This window comes from Rhineura floridana, chromosome 2 (genome assembly GCF_030035675.1).
Source record: "Rhineura floridana isolate rRhiFlo1 chromosome 2, rRhiFlo1.hap2, whole genome shotgun sequence".
Lineage (NCBI taxonomy): Eukaryota > Metazoa > Chordata > Lepidosauria > Squamata > Rhineuridae > Rhineura > Rhineura floridana.
The window spans coordinates 112290607-112315558 of NC_084481.1; the positions used below are offsets into that span (position 1 = coordinate 112290607).

Below are 24952 nucleotides of genomic sequence, written 5' to 3' on the forward strand. Positions count from 1 at the left end.
GCAGCTAGTATTTCCTACTGAACCATGCGTCAGGTCTGCAGAATTGTAGATTATACAAAATGGTGTCCCGGCTGTCAGCAACAGTTGCTGCTGTTGTCATTTGAAGTCCAAAGTGCAGACACGCACACACACGCACAAATGATGGCTAGGATGTCAACACAGTTGCTGCTGTCACCATTTGAGGTCTCACACACACAACCAAAATGAAAAAAGAAAGTAGCTGTGCTGCTCCCTTTGGTGATGGTGAGTCCACCCCCCCCCCAAAAAAAAATATATTAAGAGCATTTCTCATCTCCCTGGAGAAATTAGCTGAAATTGTTTCCCAATGTCTCTCTTCAGAAAGAGGGTGGAGAATACGGAAAGGCCATTTGCCTAAAACTCTTAATAAATTCTAAGACTGCAGTGCATTGTGAGTTGATTGCTTAGATACCGCCTCAGTCCCAGGGAACAAATGCAGTCTTCCAGGCCTCTGCCTGTTCCCTAGAGTGACTCTTTGCAGGCCACGCCCTCCATATCGTCCCCAGCTCTCCCCAGGCCACCCCACCACACTAGCACTGTTTCGCACCCTCGCTGAATATTTTTGGCTGGGTGGAATGTGTCCTTGAACTCCAAAATGCGTCTTGCTTGCCTGGATGGAGGACAAAAGAGGGATGTGTGTTTGTAAAACTAGCCTACTATATAAAAATGTATGTTTATTGCAATTTTGCTTGTGGCCGCGCCCACCACTGACATGTGCCTCCCCCTCCAGTTCCCTTGAAGGAAATTGTTGCCCTCGGCCTGAAAGAGGTTCCCCGCCCCTGGCTTAGATCAACTGAAGGTGTATATAAATCACTACGAGGATTCAATGGATTGTTTAGAATGATCATCAGAAAGTGTAATCAGGCGTCAGGTTTGTTGCTGTCAACATTTGTCAGTCGTTCTTTCTACAAGTACTTTCAAAAACAGCCCGTTTGGTTTAGGCTGATGCCACATTAGGTCCGATCCTGGGTTGCGAAAGACGGCTCTGAAGAATCAGCCTGACCACTCCGTGCGGCAACGACCCCGCGATTCCCACAGCTGATGTAAGAAAGGTGGCGGCAATGTGGAGGAGCCGCCTCCAGGAGGCAGTGTTTTTCTCTCTTAGGCAACCCTACGATCCAGGAGGAGGAGGAACGTGTCTCGGCGCCAGGTTCAGAGGGAGGGTGTCGGTCACCGGAGGGAGGGAGGAGAGAGAACAGGAAAATACAGAGAAGCAGCCTGGCTAGCTGTAGCCCCTGAAAAAACCAACAGAGACCACCATCCGCAATAGGAGCTGTACTGGCAGCTCCTCCTGCACTCAGATAACAGGCCAAATCCTTGCAGTCAGCAGAAAGCAGTAGCGATGGGAGTGGAAGGCTGTACCAAATGCATCAAATACCTGCTTTTTGTCTTTAATTTTGTCTTCTGGGTGAGTTCTCTCTTTTTTGTGTGTGCGTATGTGTGTGCGCGCGCCTGTCTTCCGTCGCTTCATACCCTCATACCCGGGCTGAACAAGGGCGTTCGTGTGTTGCTTTTCTTTATCTCCTTCCCGTGGCGACGGCGGGAGCAGCCGCCGTCTCTTCCCTTAGATTCCCACCAAAACAATGAAGCTCAAATGGAGCCCAGGCGTACCTTTTTGCCTGACGCCCAAGGGAATAAACGCTTTCCATCGGACTGTTTTTTCTTTTCTGAGAAGCTGGAACTGAGGGAATGTAAACAGCGACATTTAGCTTGGGATGATGCTCTCCTTTCAGCAAAGTAAATCAAAGAGTAGAATAAAATGGGTGTTATTTAGAGAGAGAAGGTGCACGACAGGGCCCTATTTACCCCACAGACTCTTCCTTTAAAAGGAATTGTGTTTGGGATGGAGGGAAGAGAAATGAGGGGTTGCGGATGGACACTGCTGGGTATGGAAATATTACTGACTTGATATAAGGTAGATATCGCTTTATTTCCCGATGACCTGACCCCAAACATTCCAGTGGCTAAGTGAATAAAAGCCTGATTGAACTGGAAATGTGCTCCCCTCCCATTTCCTTGTGAATATCTATACTCAATGTCTTATATGATGTTACCAACTGTATCACAAAAGAATGCCTATGCTTCATTTACATGGTTGTAGACCTTGACCACTCCGCACCTTCCCGGGTGTATGTGAGCTGAGTAGACAGTGACAGCTTGCGTGTTGGGTTTGGACCTAACAACACCTTCTGGCAAAACCTCCATTCCAGAACCGTCACTTAAAGCGAAATGCAAATAGGAAGCCTTGCCTTCGTTTTAATTTTGGGTGAGGTTTTGTAATCGCTGTTTTCAGCTTCTTTAAAGTTCTGCTCGATGAATCAACTTCACAGTTAACAGGAAAGGTGGTTGGTTGGTAGTAGGCAAACTATCTTTTCACTCGTTATGCAAGTCGAGCGTGTTACCGAGTCCAGCCAGAGGAAAAGGCAGTTTTGAAGAGGTTTTTGGCTAGTCTGAAAAAGTATTTGAATGTCCAACAGATAATTTGTGCATTAGAAATACATGCAAACTTCACCCTAGAAAATGTCTGTGGGCAGAGGGGAGAATTAGTTTCCTGTCTGGTAAACAGCTTTTTTTAAAAAAAGAAATAAATCTTGCATCCTGTGTAACTTGGGTGGGGGAGTCTGTAGCATGCTATGAAGTTTTGGGGTGGTTTTTGTGTTTGACTTTTATAAAGTAAAATGGCTTTTAAAAACCTACTTTTGTGTTTTATTTGCCTCTTATGTGCTTAAAGGATTCTGAAGAAAGCTATGAGATGGTTTTGTTTTTTTAAAAAGGCGATGGAGAAATGTAGTCATAGGTGTGGAAGAGGTAACTAAAAATATTTGTGAGAAATAAGGATGTTTTAAAATGGATGACTTGCAGTGCTTTTCAGACTGCCTCTCATGGTCTCATCTTTCCTTCTTGGCTAGAGAATTTTGCACCGACCACACCCCAAATCTCAGAAGAATTTAGGCTTCTCTTGAGTTCCTGTGGCTTTTATCTAAGAAGGGATTTAGATCTTAGGACCATATTTGATAGACATTGGGAGTTGAGTTGTACAAATGTGAAGACTGGTGTTTGTGTTACAAAAAGAAAAGCATTAACCCTGAAGGAAAAGGGTATCCTTGGGGAACAGGATTGTTAACTCAGAGACTGCTAACAACCCCAACATTTTGTCAGTGGGAACCACTAACAGAATTTCTTCCAGACATGCCTTTGACTACTATCTTCTAATTGAGAAGTATTTTTCCACTTCATTAAACACTTGAACGATGAATGGCCCTACTGTCATAGCTGACAGCAACATCACTGGATCAAAGGGTCCCAAGGCCCACCCATTTATGAGAATGTTTTCTTTAGTGCAAATACTAGCTTAGAGAAGAGTTACTAATCTTCCAACCAGCCCCTGCCCCAACTAACTTCACCTACCTTTTGGACACTATCACTGAATTAATAAAATGATAATAGCTTTGAGTAACCAAGTTCATATATCTGTGACTGTGCTCATATAAGGACACTGTGCTTGTCAGAGAGGCTTGGGAGTACAGAACAAAATCGTTTCTGGTTGTCTCCATGTTGTTTACGTAGACATGTAGGCTATAACCCTAGACCCACTTATCTGGGAGTAAAAGCCTTTGAACTTAATGGGACTGTTTTCTGTAGAATTCCACAGTTAACATTCGTTTGGTGCTTAGTCTTTCAGACATCCACAGTGATTTTCTGGGTCTTTTTATCTTACAGCGCTTACAAACTTAAATAGGTTAATTGTTAAGTAGACCCCTTTGCACTGTTTTTGAATTAGCATTATTTCCCAAATTTGTCGTGCTACCTGTGGTCAGTGTTTTCCATTGGACTATGAAGAGAAAAAGGGGTTGGGAAAGGGGAGGTAGAAGTAGTGTGTGACTGGATCACAGAGCTGTCTGGTCTGAGATTCCTCTCAGTTCTGGCTCTACAGGTAGCTGTGTCACCTGTCCTGAAGAGATGAAACCTCACAGAGAATTAGCCTATGGCATATAATTTAAAATGATAACGTATGTGTTATGCTGGCTATTATCACTGCCTTCCCTCCTAACTGGTGTTTATAGATGGATTAGTTAGTTCTGTTAGCACATAATGAGAGCTTGCCTAAGAATGTATTGGTGATTTGTTGATGATGTATAAATGTGGTGTCCTTCATTGTCCAGTACTGGATTTATTAGGATTTGCAAATGATTTGATTGCATTGCTCGCTTTTCGGTTTATTAACCTGAACTAAGCCCTTCCACATTGAATCCTTCTGCCAGAAATACTGTGAACTTTAATATGATTTCAAGGTATTCCAAAGATGCTATTATTTAGCATAGTTCCACATAGGATTAATTTGATATGCATCCTTCACCTATCTGGATAAGAGCAATTCGCTCTTCCAAGCTAACGGCATATGTAATCCCTAGTTACCATTCCAGAATATGTGATTACGTAAATATATATACAACCTGTTCCTAAATGGATATATTCTGCTGTGATTTTATTTATTTTTGTTTATTTATTTAAAAGTGCTTAAAATAATTCTAAGCAGTTTACATTAAAATAATAAAATACTGTACAACAGCATTGTCATTGCAGCCAAAATTTCAGAAATTGCAGCAAGAGTGTATGCAGATGATTGTAGGTACACAGGTTCATCCATTCAGCCCTGCATCTGGAGATGGGTGCAGGAGGAAAAGTTGGCCAGCTTCCATTCATGAGTCATCTCTTAGCTATACTTATGGAAGCTCATTTTTGTTATGGCTGGGGAAGGTTCATTATGACAAGGTTTTTAAAGCTGTGCCTCCTGGCTGTAGGAACATGAGCAGGACTCAGGGTAATGAATTAAAAAGGTTCATAATCCCCTTCTGTATTCAAATAATGAAATGTGCTGTTTCACATCTTTCCATCAACAATATCCTCCCATAGGGAATGGGGAGATATAGCATCTAAATCTTTTTGTCTCCCCCCAACTTTCTCCTTATCTTGAGGGCCTTTTCTTACCTTTTGTCTTAAGCTTTCTGTTGTTAGACATTGTGTTATGGGTGCAGGAGCTCTGTGGAAATGCTAAAATTTAGCAAGAAGAATATATAGAAGCTACTGGGTAACCCGCCTGTTCATGTCAACCTTTGGCCGTGTCAGAAATACTCCTTAACAAGGGTTGTTGCTTTCTCTTAACTGCACATCTTACATTAAGCAATTGCTCAGGAGAACCGCCTTCTAGTGTAAAGGCAATATTGTCATCAGTGATAGAGACAGTGCTTTTTTTGTAAAAATGAGGTGCCTGTATTCATATCTTGATAAAAGAGATGGGTGCCAGTGTCTGCCATTGACAGAAAAAAAAGAGGTATCAGTACTCTGTTCCCGTGAGTACTGTCACACACAAAAAAGCCATGGTTAGAGACCTCTTTCTGTTCTCTCAGCCTTCCAAGTTCATACCTAGACCAACTTAGGGACATACAAAAGTTTAGTCATTCATGAATATTCAACATTTGACTTGTAGCTGAATTTAAGAACTGTTCCCATTAAGAATCTTGAAGAAAAACTCTTATGATCTGTAATGGCTGTTTAACACATGCAGGTTATCATTTGATATTGCAGTCATTGAGAGATGAACATGCATGTGTGGATCAGACCCAACATGAGACCCTCACTGGCTATGAGAAGGCAACAGGCCACATAATCTCTTTGTGGAAGAAAAGGTTCCTGTTAAGCCATTGCCTTTTTCTTCTTCAAGGATTCACTTGGAATAATATATACTAAATCATGACTTCATACCAAAATTACAGGAGTGATTTTTTTTCTTTGTATCAAAATAATGCTTGTGGCATTCAGGAATAGTGATAGTTTCCTCAATGTTTTATTCTTGATGTTTGTCTCAGGTAGTGCTTATGGGGGGGGGAAGTAACTTGGGTACATGCCAGCCTTATTGACTTCCAGGTTTTGCACAATCACCGCACCACAGAGTAGTTATTTTTGACCAGAGATGGGTAACCTGTGGCCTTCCAGATACTGTTGGATTTCCATCTGCTCTAGCCAGTATGGCCAGTAGTCAGGGATGTTGGGAGTGGTATTCAAATGACACATAGAGGGCAACAGGTTCCTCACCCTGATAACTGAAACGATCAGATTAAAACATAGCATTCATAGAGTCGGTTGGAATGTAAAAAGATAATCTTAGCACCAGTGTACACATGCAGCAGAATCATGTATTACAGCTTTTCTGGTCTGTATCAACTATAGGTGGGAGTTGTGGTATCTTCTGTCAAATGTTTTACCAAGAGGAGGGAGGAAATCCCTGTACATAGAAAGCAAGTGTGTAAGGAGAAGGCTCAGTCCCCATTTTCTCACATAATTTCTTTTGGGTTGTACAAACCTGAAAGAAGTATATTATTCAAAGAGGATGGAAAAAATTGCTCAGCCAAACTGATGTGGGGGTTGGGAAGTGAATGCAGTCTGCAAAGCTGCAAAAGAACAAACATCCTGCATTTTGTTTTATATGCAGAGAATGTTTCAAGAACTCCAAAAAGAAAGAGAAGTAAAAATGTAGAGAAGTTTTCACTTATCCTAGGGTACAGAAAAATTATGAAGATGGATCCTGTCAATGAAAGCTGGCACTCAGCATGCCCCTTGGCTCCCATTTCCAATAATGTTTCCATTTCAAATACCGATTGTGTGTGGATATGGATTGGCTGTTTTAAAATTTGGATTAGCAAATGTTGTTATAAACATCCCTTGCCAAGCTGCCTCTGGTAACTAAGATTACTCTTTGGTGGCCATGGAGGGAAGGTCTTGTAAATAGGGCGATGGGGATAAGTAAATATAGCTTGTTTCAGATTGTTCTGTAAATGACTTTACATATAGCCTGATTAGCATGGCTTCTTTTCATTTCCATACTTGCCTAGTTGCCAGTCAGGGTATACATAGATGTTTCTACTGCAGGATTCCTCTAATGATGGCGTTTACCATATTAAGCTGTGATGCTGTGTCCCTTGGAAGCTGTGTTGCTTACATGGCATGCTGTGTCCAGTTAGAAGAATAATTTGGGCTGAAGCCTTTACCCCGACCAGCATGGTTGCTCCCATGCTAGTATGAGCATAATAGTTTGGAGGGTATGTCGGCTAGTAGGATTGTTTTATGGGCTAATAGGATTTGTGCAATTGTTGTTGTTTTTTGGCAAGGCTGATCTAAATAGAAGCTAAGCAGTGTTGCTAAAAATATTTTGAGTCATAGAAGTTGAACCCTTTGAAGAGTTAACCTTAAACCAAAAGTGACCCCCACATTTTCTGTGACTTCCAGGAATACAAAAGCCTGTGGGAGCCAGACTGATTCTCAGGACTAACGCCAGATTGACCTGTTAGTATGCAAGGCTGCTCTCTCCCCTGCCCTCTATAGCTCCCCACACTCATTTGCTTATCTGTGGTCTGGCGTTGTTGGCAACAACAAGTGTGAAGGAGAACAAAAACTTGGGCAGTTCTCTACAACAGTGCTGGCATGTCAAAGAGAAGCTTATTTGGAGGCTTTAGAAGAAGAAAAGAAGTCATTTAAGCATTCCACTACATTCACTGACAAGACAAAAACAAAAGCTCACTAGCTTCTTTGAGTTTTACATCTCAAATTAAACTCCATCTTAAATGAGTTAACAGCCTCCTTGTAGTGCATTTTAGATTATAACAGTACTTGTAAACTGGAAGACGTTTTAGGAGAATTTCCCTCTCCTAAACTGGTTCTGCAGATTTTATCCTTATAGGCTTAGGCAGGTTCATAAGGGATGATTATAGGTATTTGTGACAACAACATATACTTGAAGGGGGAAATGAGTGGTACAAGCCATTGGCCCTGGAGACTAATGTTTCTGTACTAATGTATGAACAACAGTTAAAACTGTGCTGTCAAAATAACACTTAGGCCTGGGTTAAAGGTGTTGCATTTTCCAAATCAATATTGAAAGTTTTAGGAACATGCTCTGGCCCTAAAGCTATTCCAATCTCCATTTCTGAGCAGGTATGTTTTCTGGGGCGGGGGGACACTCCAGAACACAGCCACACTGCCCTGTTACTTTTTTTGCAGCCGGCCCCCTCCTGGAGTCCCTGTGTCTGTCTCTACAGCCAATCAAACCACAGCAATTCCTGAAGCTATGCGGCTAATCAATAGTCAGTAGTCCTTGCATGCCAATTGGCTCCCACCATCTATTGTTGTGGGGAGGAGAGAAACACGAGGAGGGAGAGAAAACAGGAGTTAAGAGAGGGAAGTTTACTGAGAAGAGGACATCCAAGCCTGATTTGAGAGGGGGTTTGCATCCAAATCTTACAAAAATGAAGGGCTTTCAAACAGTCCCATGCAGACCCATAGCAGCCAAGGCAGAGGGTAGGTGAAGACAGCCACCTGGGGGGGAGGAGGATGGGGCTAAGAGCGAGGCAAAGCAGCATTTTTTCATAGGGAAGGAGACAAAGGAAGGAAGGCTGCTTGTAAAATACAAGGTGCATTGCTTGTAAAGCATTTTTTTTCTCTCCAATGGTGCATTTTGTAGATTGTCTAGGAGAAAGTGGAGGGGGGGTGAGAGACAAATGGCCAAGAAGAGTGAGGGTATTTTACAGATATCACTGCGCAAGACAGAACTCCTCACAGTGGGTCTACAAAAAGCAGGTTTCTTCCCCCTGTGAAATAGAGGCAGCCTCGTTCTTCTTAGCCCTTTGGTCTTTCTCCCTCCCGCACTTTTTCACAGACAATCTGCGAAAAGCACAATTGAGGGGGAAAGGGCTGCTTTACGAGCAATTCCCCTTGCATTTTACAGGCAGCCTTCCTTCTCCCTTTTTTCAGCCTTCCTTTGCCTCCTCCTTTGTGAGGAAATGCCACCTTACCTCACTCTCCACCCACTCTTCTTAGCCCTCTTTCTCTCTCTCCCCAAGCACCCTCCGTTTTGGCTGCAGTGAGTCTGTGCCAGGTGAAAGAAACACTTGTCAAGCAATGCCCCTTGTATTTTACAGGCATCATGTGCGAGAGAGAAGTCCTTCTCTCAGCTGATATACAAAACGCAGAGGAAAGAAACTTGCTTTTTGCAGATCAGCTGTGAGAGGGACCTTTCTTGCAGGCAGCAATGCCTGTAAAATACTAGTTTCTTTGTCCCCACCCCTCATGGGGAGGGGAAAAAACAACCACTTTGTGAACTCTGTGTTTGGTGCTTTGGAAACCGCTGAGGACAGGGATATCAATGCCCCATGTGCAATGATTTCTAAGCACCTGATTGCCAGCAGGATGTTGTGGCTTGGGAACCGCCTGCAAGACATTTTGATAAGTGGGTTGGAAAATGATGTCATGGGATTGCAGGTTGGTGCCCCTAGTCACCTTTCAAATTTGGCCTGTGAAGCTGATCCTGGTGACTCATGAAGGGATCCTGGACTTCTAAATTTGCCGCTAACTACTGTTTCTGAGTTACCTCTAAACGTAATTTGTAAAGTCTGAACTAAGTAAACGGTTTAGTACTAACTTCCAAACAATGCAGTGAATTCAGTAGGTTCCTTAGGTTGGTAGTTGGTGCTAACTGCCTGATTTCAGACTTCACAAAAAGCCATGGGTTACATGAAATCTGGAAATGGGGGGGGAGGGAAGAGAAGGTGAGTGTGCCTGTGACACATTTCCAATCCATCAACCATAGCCTGGAGCTTCGTCTGACTTGAGCCTCAGTCTCCTAGTGTCTGTAGCTTTCCCCCCTCTTTTAGATTTGAAGAATTGCTACATTGGCAGCATTCTTATGAGAACACAGAAACTGTCTCTTAAGTTTCATGTACGCTGAGGAGAGGGAGGTTTTAGATGCTTGTCTCTAACTATGATCCATTTCCTTTTCAAAGCAGAGAAGGCAGCGTTGCAAACCTAGTACATTCTTTATAACCCTCTTGAAATTGTCCACTACTTCTTAATGGAAGGAGAATGGGATGCAATTTTCTCCAGTTCTTTCCTCTTGTACAGCCTCCTGTGCCATCTCCTGTGCTGTTCCACAGGGTTTTCCAATCCTCCACAGCAGATTTTTGAGGGGCAGAGAGCAAGGAGGAATGGGAGAAAATGACCCTAACCCTCTTCCATGTACACGAGTTCTGTAAGCAACTCATTGTTCGTAAACTTGAGAGTCTAGATATACCTTAACCCTACAAGATTCTATAATGTAATTCAGTTTTCAGATGAAAGTATATTAATTTAATAAGGCTTGCCCCTATCTTTTAACATGGCTGCTTCAAACATCTTTACAGATTTGTCTCTTCACTTCAGAAAGAGGTCTGAGAAACGAGTAAGAATATTCTATACCCTTTTCTGTCTATCCTGTAGGCTGCTATAAACCCACTTTGACAGTCAGCACAATTCCAGTGAGTAATAATTGACAGAGAGAAAACACACATGGTTTGGTCTAACTTCACAGGCAGCATCTTGGAAACGACAACAGTTGCAGCTACACTTCCCTGTATGTGAATTTTTGTTTACCACTATTGGGCAAGAAACAAACCATCATGCAACCAACAAGGTTGGTCAGTGGGCTAAGAGGGTTCAGCTGAGCACATGGAACCACTGTTGTTGCTTTTGTGGATGTAAGGGAGTGAGGTTAAAGGTAAATGGAATGCAAATAGAAAAGAAAAACAAAAGACAGTGATGATTTCCTAAATGCAATACAATACCAACCACAACAAGATTCCTATGAGTAAGGCAGAAAACTGAGCATCCCACAACCAGTCAGGATTCATAACCAAAAACCAACATTAAAAGAATCCTGGCAGTCAGTGAGTCAAGGTCACAGAAATCCCCATGCAGCACAACCTGACCCCGGGGACTGTACTTAGCGCCGAATGCTGGGGCATGATTGCTGCACTAGCCAAGTTCAAGGCGTGCTTTCCATGTTATGGGTTCTACATAGTACTTGCTCTGCTCTTGTAAGAAATCAGGCGTTCAGTGTGGCAGCATCTACTCTTTGGAACCCTTTGCCTATTGACATTTTGCAGATGCCTTCATTGCACTCTTCAGCACCTGCTAAAATCATTTTTGTTTAGGCAAGCCTATCCAGGCATGTAGAAGCTATTGTGTTTTTTAATCTGCTTTTAACTCATTGTTGGTTTTATTATTTTGAATGTTTTTAAATACCTGTCTTTAACTGCTTTTGCCAATAATGTTATTGTTTTAATTCCTTCTAAAAACTGTTTTGAGGTTTTTTATGATAAAGCAGTATATAAATGTTTTAAATAAAATACATGAATAAATTTCAGAGTCACTATGGCTCTTGGGTCTCTTTCCTCTTTTGTACCAAGTCAGGCCATTTGGTACCATCTAGCTCAGTACTGATGACATGGACTAGCATTAGCTCTCCAGGATTCCAGGCATAGTCTCTTCCAGAGACTGAATTTTGCCCCTTCTACGATGAGTTTCCGCCGGGCCTTGAAGACCTGGCTCTTCAGGCAGGCTTTTGGGGTGGGCTAGCTTTTATCTTCATTGTTTTTAGATTTTCAATGTCTAGGTATTATATGCCTATGTTGTACGTCGCCCAGAGTGGCTGGATAGCCAGCCAGATGGGCGACTAATAAATTCTATAAATAAATAAATAAATAACTGTGAGGGGGAAACTACACTTCCCAGGATTCTTTGGGGGACATCATGCGCTTTAAATGTATTGTGTAGATCTGCATTACTTCATAAACTTTGCCTGAATATAAATCATTTTAATTAAATTTTAAAATGGAAATAAGCTACAAAGTTTACTTGGTGATCATGGGCTACACACCATCTCTCAGCCTAATCTGCTCCTCAGGGTGAAAACAACAGAGCGGGACCATGACCACCCCAAGACAGAAGGGCACACTTAAAATGTAAAGAAAATAATAATTTCCAACCACAGTTTGAAATCAGATACATATCAAGACACAGCATGAAGAAATATTTTTATGAGCATGACTGTCAATGATTTTATTATTTACACAACCTGTAAAGATATTTATAGTGCAATCCTATGCATGTTTATTCAGGAGCAAGTTCCAATGCATTCAGTGGGGCTTACTCAGACAGGGCAGCGTGCACAGGACTGCAATTCAATGATAAGAAACCTCACTCACCCAATCCAAAATTCAGAATCATGCCACTTTAAGCTGTTTTGCAACCGTTTTATATTTGTTTTATGGTTATTGGATTTTAAATGGTACACACACACTGGAGATGTAAAAATGCATATAATAGTTTATTGTCAAAACCAGTTGGCCCTTGCAGAACATTTTTTAAAAAAAGATAAGTATTAGTTTCCTTTTAAAAAAAAGATAAAATCAGTATTAGTTTCCTATAAAATAAAAGCAGTGATACCTAAGTAAGCCCTGCCTAATTGCTTTTAAAAATAGGATTGGAAAAGGAGAGAAAGATTTACAACACAAACACAATCCTAACCATGTCTACTCAAGAGTAAGTTGTCTTGAATTCAATGAGGTTTACTTCAGGTATGTGGGATTAGCATTGCAGTTTTACTCCCAGAAAGTGAGCATAGGATTAAAGCTTCATATTGGGAAGGTTTTCAAAACACTGCCCTCTTCAAAAGCCCAGGAAAATTTAAACTTGTTTGACTCCTGCACACAAGAGAGAAAAAGATGGAAAGCTATATACTTACTCAATTTATGAGATTTTCAGATGAGCAGGAAGAAAAAAAAGTTTTCTGACCTGGTAGTGGGGTCTAGGTACTGCCTTGTCAATCACAACTCTGACTTCACTTATTGGCTACAATCCTGAAAGGGCGGGGTTAGATCTAGGGCCTTTTCTGTGGTGGCCCCTGAGTTGTGGAACAGCCTCCCCGAAGAGGTACGCCTGGCGCCTACACTTCCATCTTTTCGGCGCCAGGTAAAGACCTTTTTATGCTCCCAGGCATTTTAATCTTCTTAATCTTTTTTAATCTTTTAATTTGTATTTTTAATTTTTGTAGTATTTATTTTGTTTTTGCTGTGCTTTTTGTTGTTTGTTTGTATATGTTTTTGTATTTTTATTATGATATATTGTATTTTATCTTGTTTGTTCACCGCCCTGAGAGCTATTTTGCTAAGGGCGGTATATAAATTGAAATAATAAATAAATATAAATAAATAAACCAGCTACAATCTCATTTTACAGAAACTGCAGGGAGTGGCTGACATTTTGGTGTATGGCTCTTGAACCAGACCACCTAGAAACTTACTTTTTTAAAGAAAAGAAAGCTGAGAATCCAGAGATTAAGGTGACTCACCTGGAGACCCAGAGAGGACCCCAGATATCTGGAGTATGAGGGCAAAAACAGGAGACCTAGCAACCGTATCTGGAGATGGCAGAGACTGAGGCTGGGACCCACTGTCAGGGCCGGTGCCAGAGGGTAGCCAGGTCGGTCCCTGGCCAAGGGGCCCTGCAGCTCAGAAAGGCCCTTGAAGGGCCCCTCAGGGTGAGAGGGTAGCATGCCTGTTCAGCTGTCTGCGGCAGCATTGACTCCTGACTCTGCTGTGGATCACAGAAAGGGAGTTCCCAGACACCCCCAAATACATGCACACCACATCTACCTCTCCCATTGCTGGGACTGCTGTGTGTGCTGTGCACACATCTCTGCCATCACCCAAGATGGCGGTGGAGGCTTCCCTAAAGGGCTGATGCCCCTGCCATCATCTTGGTTGATGGCAGGCATGTGCGCACATGTAGCATAGTGTGCATGCATGCCGTCAATTAAGATGTCAGTGGGGGCATTAGCCCCCTTAGGGATGTCCCTACCGCCATCTTGGTTGATGGTACACATGCACACATTAAAAAAATCCTGGCAGTCAGTCAAGGTTACACAAATCCCCATGCAGCACAACCTGACCCTGAGGACTGCACTTAGTGCAGAATGCTGGGGCATGCTTGTTGAAATGAGTGAGACCCTATCAGCACATAATACCTTTCCTCTGAAATCTGCACTGGCCAAGTTTCCATGTTATGGGTTCTACATAGTACTTGCTCTGCTCTTGTAAGAAATCAGGCCTGTGTGGCACCGTCTACACTTCGGAACTCTTTGCCTATTGACATTAGGCAGGAACCTTCATTGCATTCTTTTCAGCACCTGCTAAAACCATTTTTGTTTAGGCAAGCCTATCCAGGCATGTAGGAGCTATTGTGTTTTTTAATCTGTTTTTAATTCATTGTTAGTTTTATTATTTTGAATGTTTTTAAATACCTGTCTTTAACCGTTTTTGCCAATAATGTTATTGTTTTAATTCCTTCTGTAAACTGCTTTGAGATTTTTTACAATAGAGCGGTATATAAATGTAAATAAAATACATGAATAAATTTCAGAGCCACTGTGGCCCTTGAGTCTCTTCCCACTTTTAGGAACAAAGGAATTTACCTCATACTGCCTCAGGCCATTTGGTACCATCTAGCTCAGTACAGATGACATGGACTAGCATTGGCTCTCCAGGATTCCAGGCAATAGTCTTTTCCAGAAATTGAATTTTGGACCTTTGCATGCAAAGCATACACCCTACCACTGAGCTACAATCCTTCCCCTGTTTAAAAAAGTATCTTTTAAAATTGTTGTTTTCAATTCACTAATGAATGCACGTGATACTTAGGTCAGAGCCACACCATTCATTTAAAGCACATTAAACACAAATTTGAAGCACATGAATCCCACCACAGAATCATGGGAACTGTAGTTTGTTAAGGATGGTAAGAACTATAACTGTGAGGGGGAAACTACACTTCCCAGGATTCTTTAGGGGAAGGCATGTGCTTTAAATGTATTGTGTGGATCTACTTCATAAACTTTGCCTGCATGTAAATTGTTTTAATTATTTGTTTGAAGTGGAAATGAGCTACTGGGTGACCATGGGCTACTCTCCATCTCTCAGCCTATCTGCCCCTCAGAATGAAAAAATGGAGGGAAACCATGACCACCCCAAGGAAGAAAGGCACACTTAAAATGTAGAGGAAATAATAGTGTGAAATCAAATACTTATTGGGACACAGTATGAAAAAATATTTATATAAGCATGACTGTCAAAGATGTTTATTTTTTACAGAACCTGTAAAGATATTTATAGTGCAGTCCTATGATTGTTTACTCAGAAGCAAGTCCCAATGTATTCAATGGGTCTTACTCAAACAGGGAAGCATGCAGAGAATTGCAACCTCAAGTGATAAGGAACTTCATTCACCCAACCCAAAATTCAGAATCATGCCACTTTAAGCTGTTCTGCAACTGTTTATACTTGTTTTTTATGGTTATTGGATTGTAAAGGGATTTATTTCTTATTGTGAGCTGCCTTGGTTTCCAATCACCACCCTACCTCACAGGGTTGTTGGAAAGACTCCATATAAACAAACACACTGCAGATGTAATAATACATAGACCTCATATAATAGTTTATTGTCAAACCAATTGGTCATTGCAGAATATTTTTTTAAAAATCAGTATTAGTTTCCTACATAATAAAAACTGTGATACGTAAGTAAGCCCTGCCTAATTGCTTTGAAAATAGGATTAGAGGGAGAGAGAAAGATTTATAACACAAACACAATCCTAACCATGTCTACCCATAGGTAAGTTCTCTTGAATTCCATGGGGTTTACTCCATGTATTACTCCATAGCATTACAGCTTTACTCCCAGAAAAGTATTGAATTAAGCTTTATATAGGCAAGGTTTTCAAAACAATGCCCTCTTCATCAGCCCAGGAAAATTTATTGTCGTTTCTCTCCTGCATACAAGAGAGAGAAAAATTTACTCAATTATGAGATTTTCAGATAAACAGGGGGAAAAACAACCATTTTCTGGGATTGCAATGGGGTCTAGGCACTGCCTGGAGGTCAACAAAAATCAAACCTGACTTTCACTTATTGGCTACAAACCTGAAAGGGCGAGGATAGAGCAGCCTGCTATGAGCTGATTTAACAGAAGTTGCTGGGAGGGGAGAGAGAGACCGATGTTTTGGTCTATATCTTGTGAACCAGACCACCTAGAAACTTAATTTAAAAAAAAAATAAAGTGGAGAATCTGGAAATTAAGGTGACTCACCCGGAGAGGATCCCAAAATCCAGAGTCTCTGTGTGAAAGCCAGACACCTGGCAGCCCTACTGACATACTATAATGAGGGTCATTCATGATATGTACAAAAAGGAGGTCAAAGACCAGAATGCTGAAAAGATGTAGCTTTATTCTGTGCACAGAGGCACCATAGATTTCTTGTATATAAAAGAAAAAATTTCTGTGTAAATATGCTAAAGCCCAACGCGTTTCAGCTTGTGCAGTCAAGCCTTCATCAAGGGAAAATTGAACTCTTCAGTAAAATATTAAAACAAACTTCTACTCCCTTCTGTTTTTCCCAGCATTATTGTCTTTTCTCTCATGGATGACCAAGGTCTCCAAGCGGGTAGTGTAGCTCCGCCTACAGCCCAGAGACAGGAAACGCATCAGCAAACACTTTGCTCCTCCCCTCATGCTGAGGCTCAGTTTGTTCACTGTCTCAGCTCAGAGTACATCCTTTCGTGAGATCTCTCTTTACTGTACTGTTTTGTGTTATTTGTTTTTAGTTGCTTAGTTTCTCGCTTAGTTCCTTAGTTGTTCTGTGCCTCTATTTCCATTTGTGTCCTATAAAAAAAAAATGTTAGAGTTTGGTAGAGAAGGCTGTAAAGAAAAAGTGTTCAAAAAAGTCAGGCCACGGCTTGGCAGTAGCCATGACCAGTGCCCACTCATCAAAACACCCTCTCATCGCAAAACCACTTCGGTTACTGATGAGACGGCTCAATCAGGCCCTTCTAGCTACGTCTCAATCAGCCGTCCATCAGCAGATGAGACCACAGCAGTGACGTTATTATCGGAGTGAGTGAGCGTTTCAGACCTGAGGCGAGTTTTGGCGAACGGCTCTTCAGCAGCGCCCACCATTTTAAATGCATTGCTGCCAACAGGGCCTGCCATTTTGAACACTACGGATTATTTCCTGCCCGCTAGCTCTGGAGATCAGGGCGGTAGCCTCCATGGATTGATCCCTACCTAAGGCAGTACAAGCCACGGCCAGACATAGTGAGGCGGTAGCCTCCATAGATCTGTCCCTGTCTAAAGCATAGCCAGGCATATGGAAGCGGCAGCCCCCTTTCACCACGAGGGAAATTCAGCTGCTATAACTGAAGACGGGAGCAGTAGCTCCCGCCATTGTGCAGCCCTACGCTGATAAGGGAGCAGTAGTCGCAGCCACTAGTCAGCACCCTGAGGTACAAAATGCCACGTTTTTACCCTACGGAGAGCAGTAGCCCCTGCTATGGGACCATTGGAAGCGGGCAAACGGATCAATCGCCAGATCCTCCGTGCTTGACCTCAAGCATTGTTCAAATGTGGAATCCCTATCCTCTGAGGAGGAGGAGGAGGAGATGATGCCATCAGTTTCTGACAGGGCAGTACCACTGGGTTTTCCTGCACCCCCCAACTTGCAGCAGCCACACTTGCAAAACCCACTATCTGGGCTCTTTATGCCTGAGGTGATTCAGCAGCTAAAGAATGCCATGATAGCTGATTTGGCTGCTGAACTAGCCAGAGGGGAAGCATCAAAATGTCCAGGTTCTCCTGACCAGGACGTTAGGCAACCAGACTCCTCCTTAGCAAAGAGACAAGCAGGAGGACAGTACCAAGATGCTAGAGCATCACCAACTCTTTTTAATAATAATAATAATAATAATAATAATAAATTTAATTTCTTCGTCGCCTATCTGGCCGATGGCCACTCTAGGCGACTTACAAATTTGTTAGAATACAATTGATAAAATATAATAATACAATATAAAAACAATACATCTGCAGCAACAATATTAAAACTGGGCAGGAGGCATTACAGTTATAACAATTAACCCTCCCCGGATACCCCGAAGGCCTGCTGAAAGAGCCAGGTCTTTAAGGCTTTCCGAAACACATTTAGGGAAGAGGCGTGCCGGAGATCTTGTGGGAGGGAGTTCCAAAGAGTGGGGGCCGCCACTGAGAATGCCCTCTCTCTAGTACCCACCAATCTGGCTGTTTTTGTTGGTGGGATTGAGAGAAGGCCCTGTGTGGCCGATCTTGTCAGGCGGCATAATTGGTGGCGTTGAAGGCACTCCGTGAGATAAACTGGGCCAAAACTGTGTAGGGATTTAAAGGTCAATACCAACACCTTGAATTGGGCTCGGAAAACAACTGGTAGCCAGTGTAGGTCGAACAACACTGGTGTGATGTGATCTCGGCGGCGACTATTCGTAAGTAGTCGAGCCGCCGCATTTTGTATCAGTTGTAATTTCCAGACCGTTTTCAAGGGTAACCCCACGTAGAGCGCATTACAGTAGTCCAAACGAGAGGTGACCAGGGCGTGTACCACTAGTGGGATCTGGTGAACAGGAAGGTAGGGTTGCAGCCTTCGTATGAGGTGTAGTTGGTACCAGGCTGCCCGGCTCACTGCCGAAATCTGAGCCTCCATGGACAGCCTGGAATCAAGCACAACCCCAAGGCTGCGGACCTGGTCCTTTAGGGGTAGATTCACCCCGTTGAACTTCAGGTCAATGTCGCCCAACCTTCTCTTGTCCCCCACAAGTAGTACCTCGGTCTTATCAGGGTTCAACTTCAGCTTGTTCCTTCCCATCCATCCACTCACGGATTCCAGGCACTTGGACAAGGTCTCCACAGCCAACTCTGGTGAAGATTTAAACGAGAGATAGAGCTGAGTGTCATCCGCATATTGATGACACTGCAGCCCAAATCTCCTGATGATTGCCCCCAGCGGCTTCATATAGATGTTAAATAGCATGGGAGAGAGGATAGAGCCCTGTGGCACACCACAATTGAGAGGCCAAGGGTCTGATACCTCCTCCCCCAACGCTACCTGTTGGTACCTGTCGGAGAGAAAGGAATGGAACCACTGTAATACAGTGCCTCCAATTCCCAATCCCTCCAGGCGAAGCAGAAGGATACTGTGGTCGACAGTATCAAAAGCCGCTGAGAGATCGAGGAGGACAAGAAAGGTGGATTCTCCCCTATCTAATGCCCTCCTCAAATCATCTACCAGAGCGACCAAGGCTGTTTCAGTTCCATGACCAGTCCTGAAACCCGATTGGTATGGATCCAAATAATCCGTTTCATCCAAGTGTGCTGACAACTGGTTGGCCACCACTCGCTCAATGACCTTGCCCAGAAATGGTAAATTCGAAATTGGGCGGAAGTTATCGAATACTTGGGGATCCAAGGAGGGCTTCTTTAAGATGGGCTTTACAATTGCCTCCTTGAAGGCTGATGGCATCACACCCGCTTTCAAGGATGCGTTTACCACCGCTTTGATCCCCTCGCCCAATTTCTCTCTGCAGCTCACAAGGAGCCACGAAGGGCAAGGATCAGTAAGACAAGTGGTTGGCTTCACAGATGAAAGCACCTTGTCCACTTCCTCAGAAGGGAGAAGCCGAAACCGATCCCAATTTACTGGCATGCAACTGGCCAACTCTGGTTCATCCACTGTGTCCACGGCGCACGGGATCGAGCTCCGTAAGTGTTCGATTTTATCGGCGAAGTGTTTTGCTAATAAGTCACAGGAGGCCTTTGACTGTTCCAAGGGTTCCTGAGCAACTGGACCGACCAGGCTTCGGACCACCTGGAACAGCCTCCTGGGACAGCACTCCGCAGACGCAATAGAGGCAGCAAAGCAAGCCTTCTTTCCTACCTTTATTGCCACTTGGTAGGCAGCTACTGCTGCTCTAACCTGTGTCCGGACATCTTCGGAGCGGGATTTCCGCCACCGGCGCTCTAGTCGTCTCACCTCCTGTCTCAGACTACGCAACCGCGGTGTATACCATGGTGCTAGCTGAGTTCTATTCAGGGGGAGAGGACGTTTCGGAGCCACCCGGTCTAATGCCCTGGTGATCCCCACGTTCCACTCCTTCACCAGGGTTTCGACCGGGCGACCTTCAGCAGGTTCCAATTCCCCAAGCGCAGTCAGGAATCCATCCGGATCCATCAGGCGTCTGGGGCGGACCATTTTAATAGGTCCTTCACCCCTGCGGAGGGGGCATGGCAACGAGAAGTCCATATTTACCAGGTAGTGGTCTGACCATGACACAGGAGTGGCAAGAATCACTCCCAACTTCAGACCACTTCTCTCCTCTCCCAGGACAAATACTAGGTCGAGAGCATGACCGGCTACATGGGTGGGCCCAGTATTACTTAGGTACAGTTCCCAGGAAGCCATGGTTTCCAGGAAATCCCGAGGGGCTCCTATGAGAGCGGCCTCGGCATGCACGTTAAAGTCACCCAGAACTAACAGCTCTGGGGACAATGCCCGTACAGCCGAGACCACCTCCAGCACCTCGGCCAGGGAATCTGCCGTGCAGCGGGGTGGGCGGTACACCAGCAAGATCCCTAAACTGCCCTTCGGGCCCAACCTCCAGTACATACAGTCAACAAATTGAGTCCTATGGAGGGGAGGTCTGGCAAAAACCAAGGACTCTCGATAGATGACTGCCACACCCCCTCCCCGCCTTCCCACCCTCGGCTGCTGTGCGTAACGGAAACCTGGTCTGCTACATATTCAACCCATCACTTACAGGATGACTGTCGTCTCCCTGATGTGGAAGGGGAACATGTATGGGACGAAGAAGAATGGAGCAAGGGCTCAGGTCATGAGGATTCAGTATCATCCAGAGTGTTTACACATCTCTTTTATTCTCCCCTATGTGCCAAGGTGTTAGATGCCCTGGATTTATTGCCTGTCCAACAGCAGCAACAACAACCCCCTCTAAGAGTGCTATGGTCTTACCAGCTACTACTAAGATGAATAGAGGTATTCCCCTACCAGCCTTGGTTACGGCCTTAATGAAGTCTGAATGGGATAATCCGCTTCAGTGTAGAAAGGGAATTAATTACGCCAACAAATTTTATATTCTGAAATCAGATGTCATAGAACAACTTCGCACCCCGGCAGTGGACGGTCCTATTTCTGCTTTGCTTTCATGCGCCTTACTTCCCCGAGATGGGATTCGCAACTGAAGGACCCTAATGAACACAGGTCTGATTTAGCCCTTAAAAGATCGCATGATGCTAACGCAGTGGCAATTCGAGCTTCTGTTTCAGCCTCTGTTTTTGCTAGAGCAATGCTCTTGTGGATGGAAGATATTCTAGACAACGCAAATGAAGACCTGGTTAGGGTTCGAAAGACTTTGCTGAAGGTCTCAAGATCTTTGATGTTTATCGCTGATGCTACTATGAATTCCACCCAGTTTTCGTGCAGAGCCATAGCGGCAGCGGTAGTTGCTCACAGGCACCTCTGGCTTTCACACTGGGACGTGGATGCTTCTTCTAGAGCAAATCTGGCTTTGGTACCTTTCTCCAGTTCAAAGCTGTTTGGTGATGCGGTGCTAAAAGAGGTATTGGTTGAATCTAAGGACAAAAAGAAGACCATGCCATTGCAATGAAGGAACGACAGGTGCTTATATAGACGCCCCTCTGGTTCCTTCCAGTCTCCACACAATTTTCGTGCTTTCAGATCCAATGGGAGAGGACATGATTTCAGAAATGCTCTCACTTCATGGAACAGATCAAGGTTCCCTCAGAAATCTCCACAATCCTCGTTCTCCTGTAACTTTCCCAGTCAAGGACGCCCAGGGTGTCAGAACCAGCAATGTTTCTGACTCAGCTTGGCTACCACCGGTGGGAGGAAGGTTAAGTCAGTTTTCCCATCAATGGAGAGAAACCACTCAGGACAAATGGGTTCTGTGAGTGATTCAAGAAGGTTACAAGATAGAACTACTGCAGTATCTGCCGGCCAGGTTCCTCTCTTCTCCAGTACCCAGTTCCACTGTGAAATTCCTGGCAGTGTCAAACGAGATTCGCCACTTGCTAGACATCTCAGCGGTAGAAGAGGTGCCTTTAGAAGAGTGTTTCTCAGGGCTCTACTTAGTGTGCTTCTTGGTAGGGAAGAAGGACTGGTCCTGGAGCGCGGTACTCAACCTAAAGTTTCTCAATCAATTTGTAACCCCACGCAGATTCAGAATGGAGACTCTGTTGTCAATCAGGGAGGCCCTCCAACCTCGCGACTTTCTGGCTTCCATAGACCTCAGGGAGGCCTATACCCTGTACAGTTTCGGCCCAGTCTATCTAAAGGAGCGCCTCCAGCATCATCAGCTATGCCGCCCAACAAGATCAGCCTCAAAAGACCTTCTCTCCATCCCATCAGTCAAAACAGCCAAACTGGTGAGGACTAGAGAGAGGGCTTTTTCAATTGTGGCCCCCACCCTGTGGAACTCCCTCCCAAATGATCTTCGCCATGCCCCTTCTATGATGAGTTTCTGCCAGGCCTTGAAGACCTGGCTCTTCAGGCAGGCTTTTGGGGTTGGCTAGATTTTATCTTCATTGTTTTTAGATTTTCAGTGTCTAGGTATTATATGCCTATGTTGCACGTCGCCCAGAGTGGCTGGACAGCCAGCCAGATGGGCGACTAATAAATTCTATAAATAAATAAATTAAATTAAATCTACATGTACCAATATTCCCTACATATTGACGGCTCCTTCAATTTCATTTCAATGGCCTCCACTATCAGTTCAAGGCGCTGCCTTTTGGACTATTGTCAGCCCCCAGGGTGTTTATCAAGATCATGGTGACGGTAGTGGCCAGCCTCAGACTGCAAAGACTGCATGTTTATCCTTATTTGGACGATCTCCTCATACACTCCAAATCGGCACATCAAGCTCGTCCAGATAGTGTTGGCTCACCTGAAAGACCATGGGTTTTTCGCGAACAACCAAAAGAGCTAGCTCAACCCATCACAGAGGATTCAGCACCTGGGGGAAACGCTAGACACAATCAGTCAATTCATTTATCTGTCAGGCGAGAGGATTCAAAAGATGTTGAACCTGGCTACCTCGATGTATCACAGTCGGGTGGCAGACGTTTTGATCCTCGCCAGACTACAAGGCATGATGGCTTCAGCCGTAGGCGTTGTACCTTGGGCACGTCTACATTCTCGATCACTACAGTGGCAGCTCCTCCAGTTCCAACAGGACACTGCACATGGCAAACACTGGTGTGTTCTCCTCACAGCACGGTGAAGGCATTGTTGCATTGATGGGCTAATCCACTCCATCTCCAGAAGGGCGTTCCATTACAGGACCCCTGCCCTGGTCGATCATCACCACAGATGCAAGCCTCAAAGGATGGGGGGCACACTGTCAGGGATATCATGTGCAGGGGACATGGATGTCTGTGGAGGCTCACGAGAGCATCAATTGGCTGTAACTGAGGGCTGCACATCTGGCCTTCCGCCATTTCGCCAATCTGTTGCAATACCCGGACGTTCTGATACAGACCAACAACACGTCAGTCCGGGCTCATTTGAACAACCAGGGGGGCACCTGTTCATTGAAGCTCCATGCAGAGGCGATGGCACTGCTATCCTGGGCAGAACTCCATGTATGGTCCCTCACGGCAGAACACATTCAAGGCAACCTAAATGTAGCAGCAGACTGGTTAAGTTGGCAGCAGATGTTCCCAGGAGAATGGGCTGTCAACAAGGATGTGTTTCACATGTTACAGGCAAGATTCGGCAGGTGCAGGGTAGATCTCTTCACATCTGAGACAAACCATTAATTACACCATTTCTTTTCTCATTTCCTGAGTCACAAGGCCAAACAAGTGGATGCCCTGGTGGCTCCCTGGCTGAAGGGGCTGCTGTATGTGCTTCCCCCGGCTCCGCTGCTGTCCAGGGTCCTGAAGAAAATACGATTGGAAAAGGCCAAGGTGGTGCTGAGCCAAGATGTCCCTGGTTCTCTGAGATCATACAGTTATCCGAGTCTCAGCCGTTCCATCTCCTGGTACGTCAGAATTTGCTCTCCCAGGGACCTCTGTTCCATCCGGATCCACAGTGGCTCCATCTAGCCGCCTGGAAATTGAACGCACATGATTGCTAAGATCAGGAGTGGCCAGATCAGTGGTGGACACCATTTTGGCTGCTAGAAGGCCTTCCACGCTTCGCAGTTACCAGAGCACATGGAAGGTCTTTTCACAGTGGTGTGCACAGCGAGAAATCCAGAAAAGACAGCGATACAGGATGTGCTGCTTTTCCTTCAGGAAGGCCTGCAGATGGGTCTACACCCAGCCACATTGAAAAGACAGATGTCAGCATTGTCATTGATACTATCAACACCAGGTTCCCTGTCCCTGGCTTCGCGTCCTCTGGCTAAACGGTTCCTTCAAGGCACCACCCTAATTAGTCCACCAGTTCTCCACCGTTTTCCTACGTGGAGTTTACACCAAGTTCTTTCTGCTCTTCAAAAACCACCATTTGAGCCATTAGAAACTGTTTCTCTGAAAATTCTCTCGTTCAAGACAGCCTTTTTGGTGGCCATCACATCGGCGCGACAGGTGTCCGACCTGAAGGCTTTATCAGTTCAAAAACAGCTATGCACTTTTCACAAGAACAGAGTAGTCCTACGTACTAGACCTGACTTCATTCCTAAGATCAACAACTCCTTTCACAGAAATCAAGAAATAGTACTCCTTTCTGCCCTAACCCTTCTCACCCGAGGGAGAAGACACAACACTCTCTAGATGTTAGACGTGCACTAAAAGTGTGTATCAATAGAACCAAACCATTTAGACAATCTGATTCTCTATTTGTATCTTTCCACCCAGCCACTATGGGGAACAAAGTGTCAGGCAAACATAGCTCGATGGATTAAGGCGTGCATATCATTAGCTTACGAGGTTTTTCATATGCCATCCCCTTTACGCATTATGGCACACTCCACTAGATCGGCAGCCACATCAGCGGCTTATTCTACAAATGCTCCCATATCAGATATCTGCAGAATGGCGTGGTCTATGCCTAGTAGTTTCACAAAACATTATAAAATTGGCCTTCTGGCCTCGGCAGAGGCCTCATTTGGCCATAGGGTTCTACAACAGGTCTTATCTCCTTAGGCCCACCCTAGGTCTGCAGCTGTAG

General features: G+C 44.4%; 1 protein-coding gene across 1 annotated transcript in view; it reads left to right on the forward strand.

Moving 5' to 3' along the window:
- The first annotated feature begins 1171 nt into the window (after window positions 1-1171).
- CD81 (CD81 molecule) overlaps window positions 1172-24952 on the forward strand; it is an 87865-nt gene continuing 64084 nt past the window's right edge. Inside the window, exon 1 of the mRNA XM_061610162.1 lies at window positions 1172-1426. Within this exon, the coding sequence (XP_061466146.1) occupies window positions 1361-1426 (66 nt within the window). The 5' untranslated portion in view covers window positions 1172-1360. The remainder of the gene's footprint in view (window positions 1427-24952) is intronic.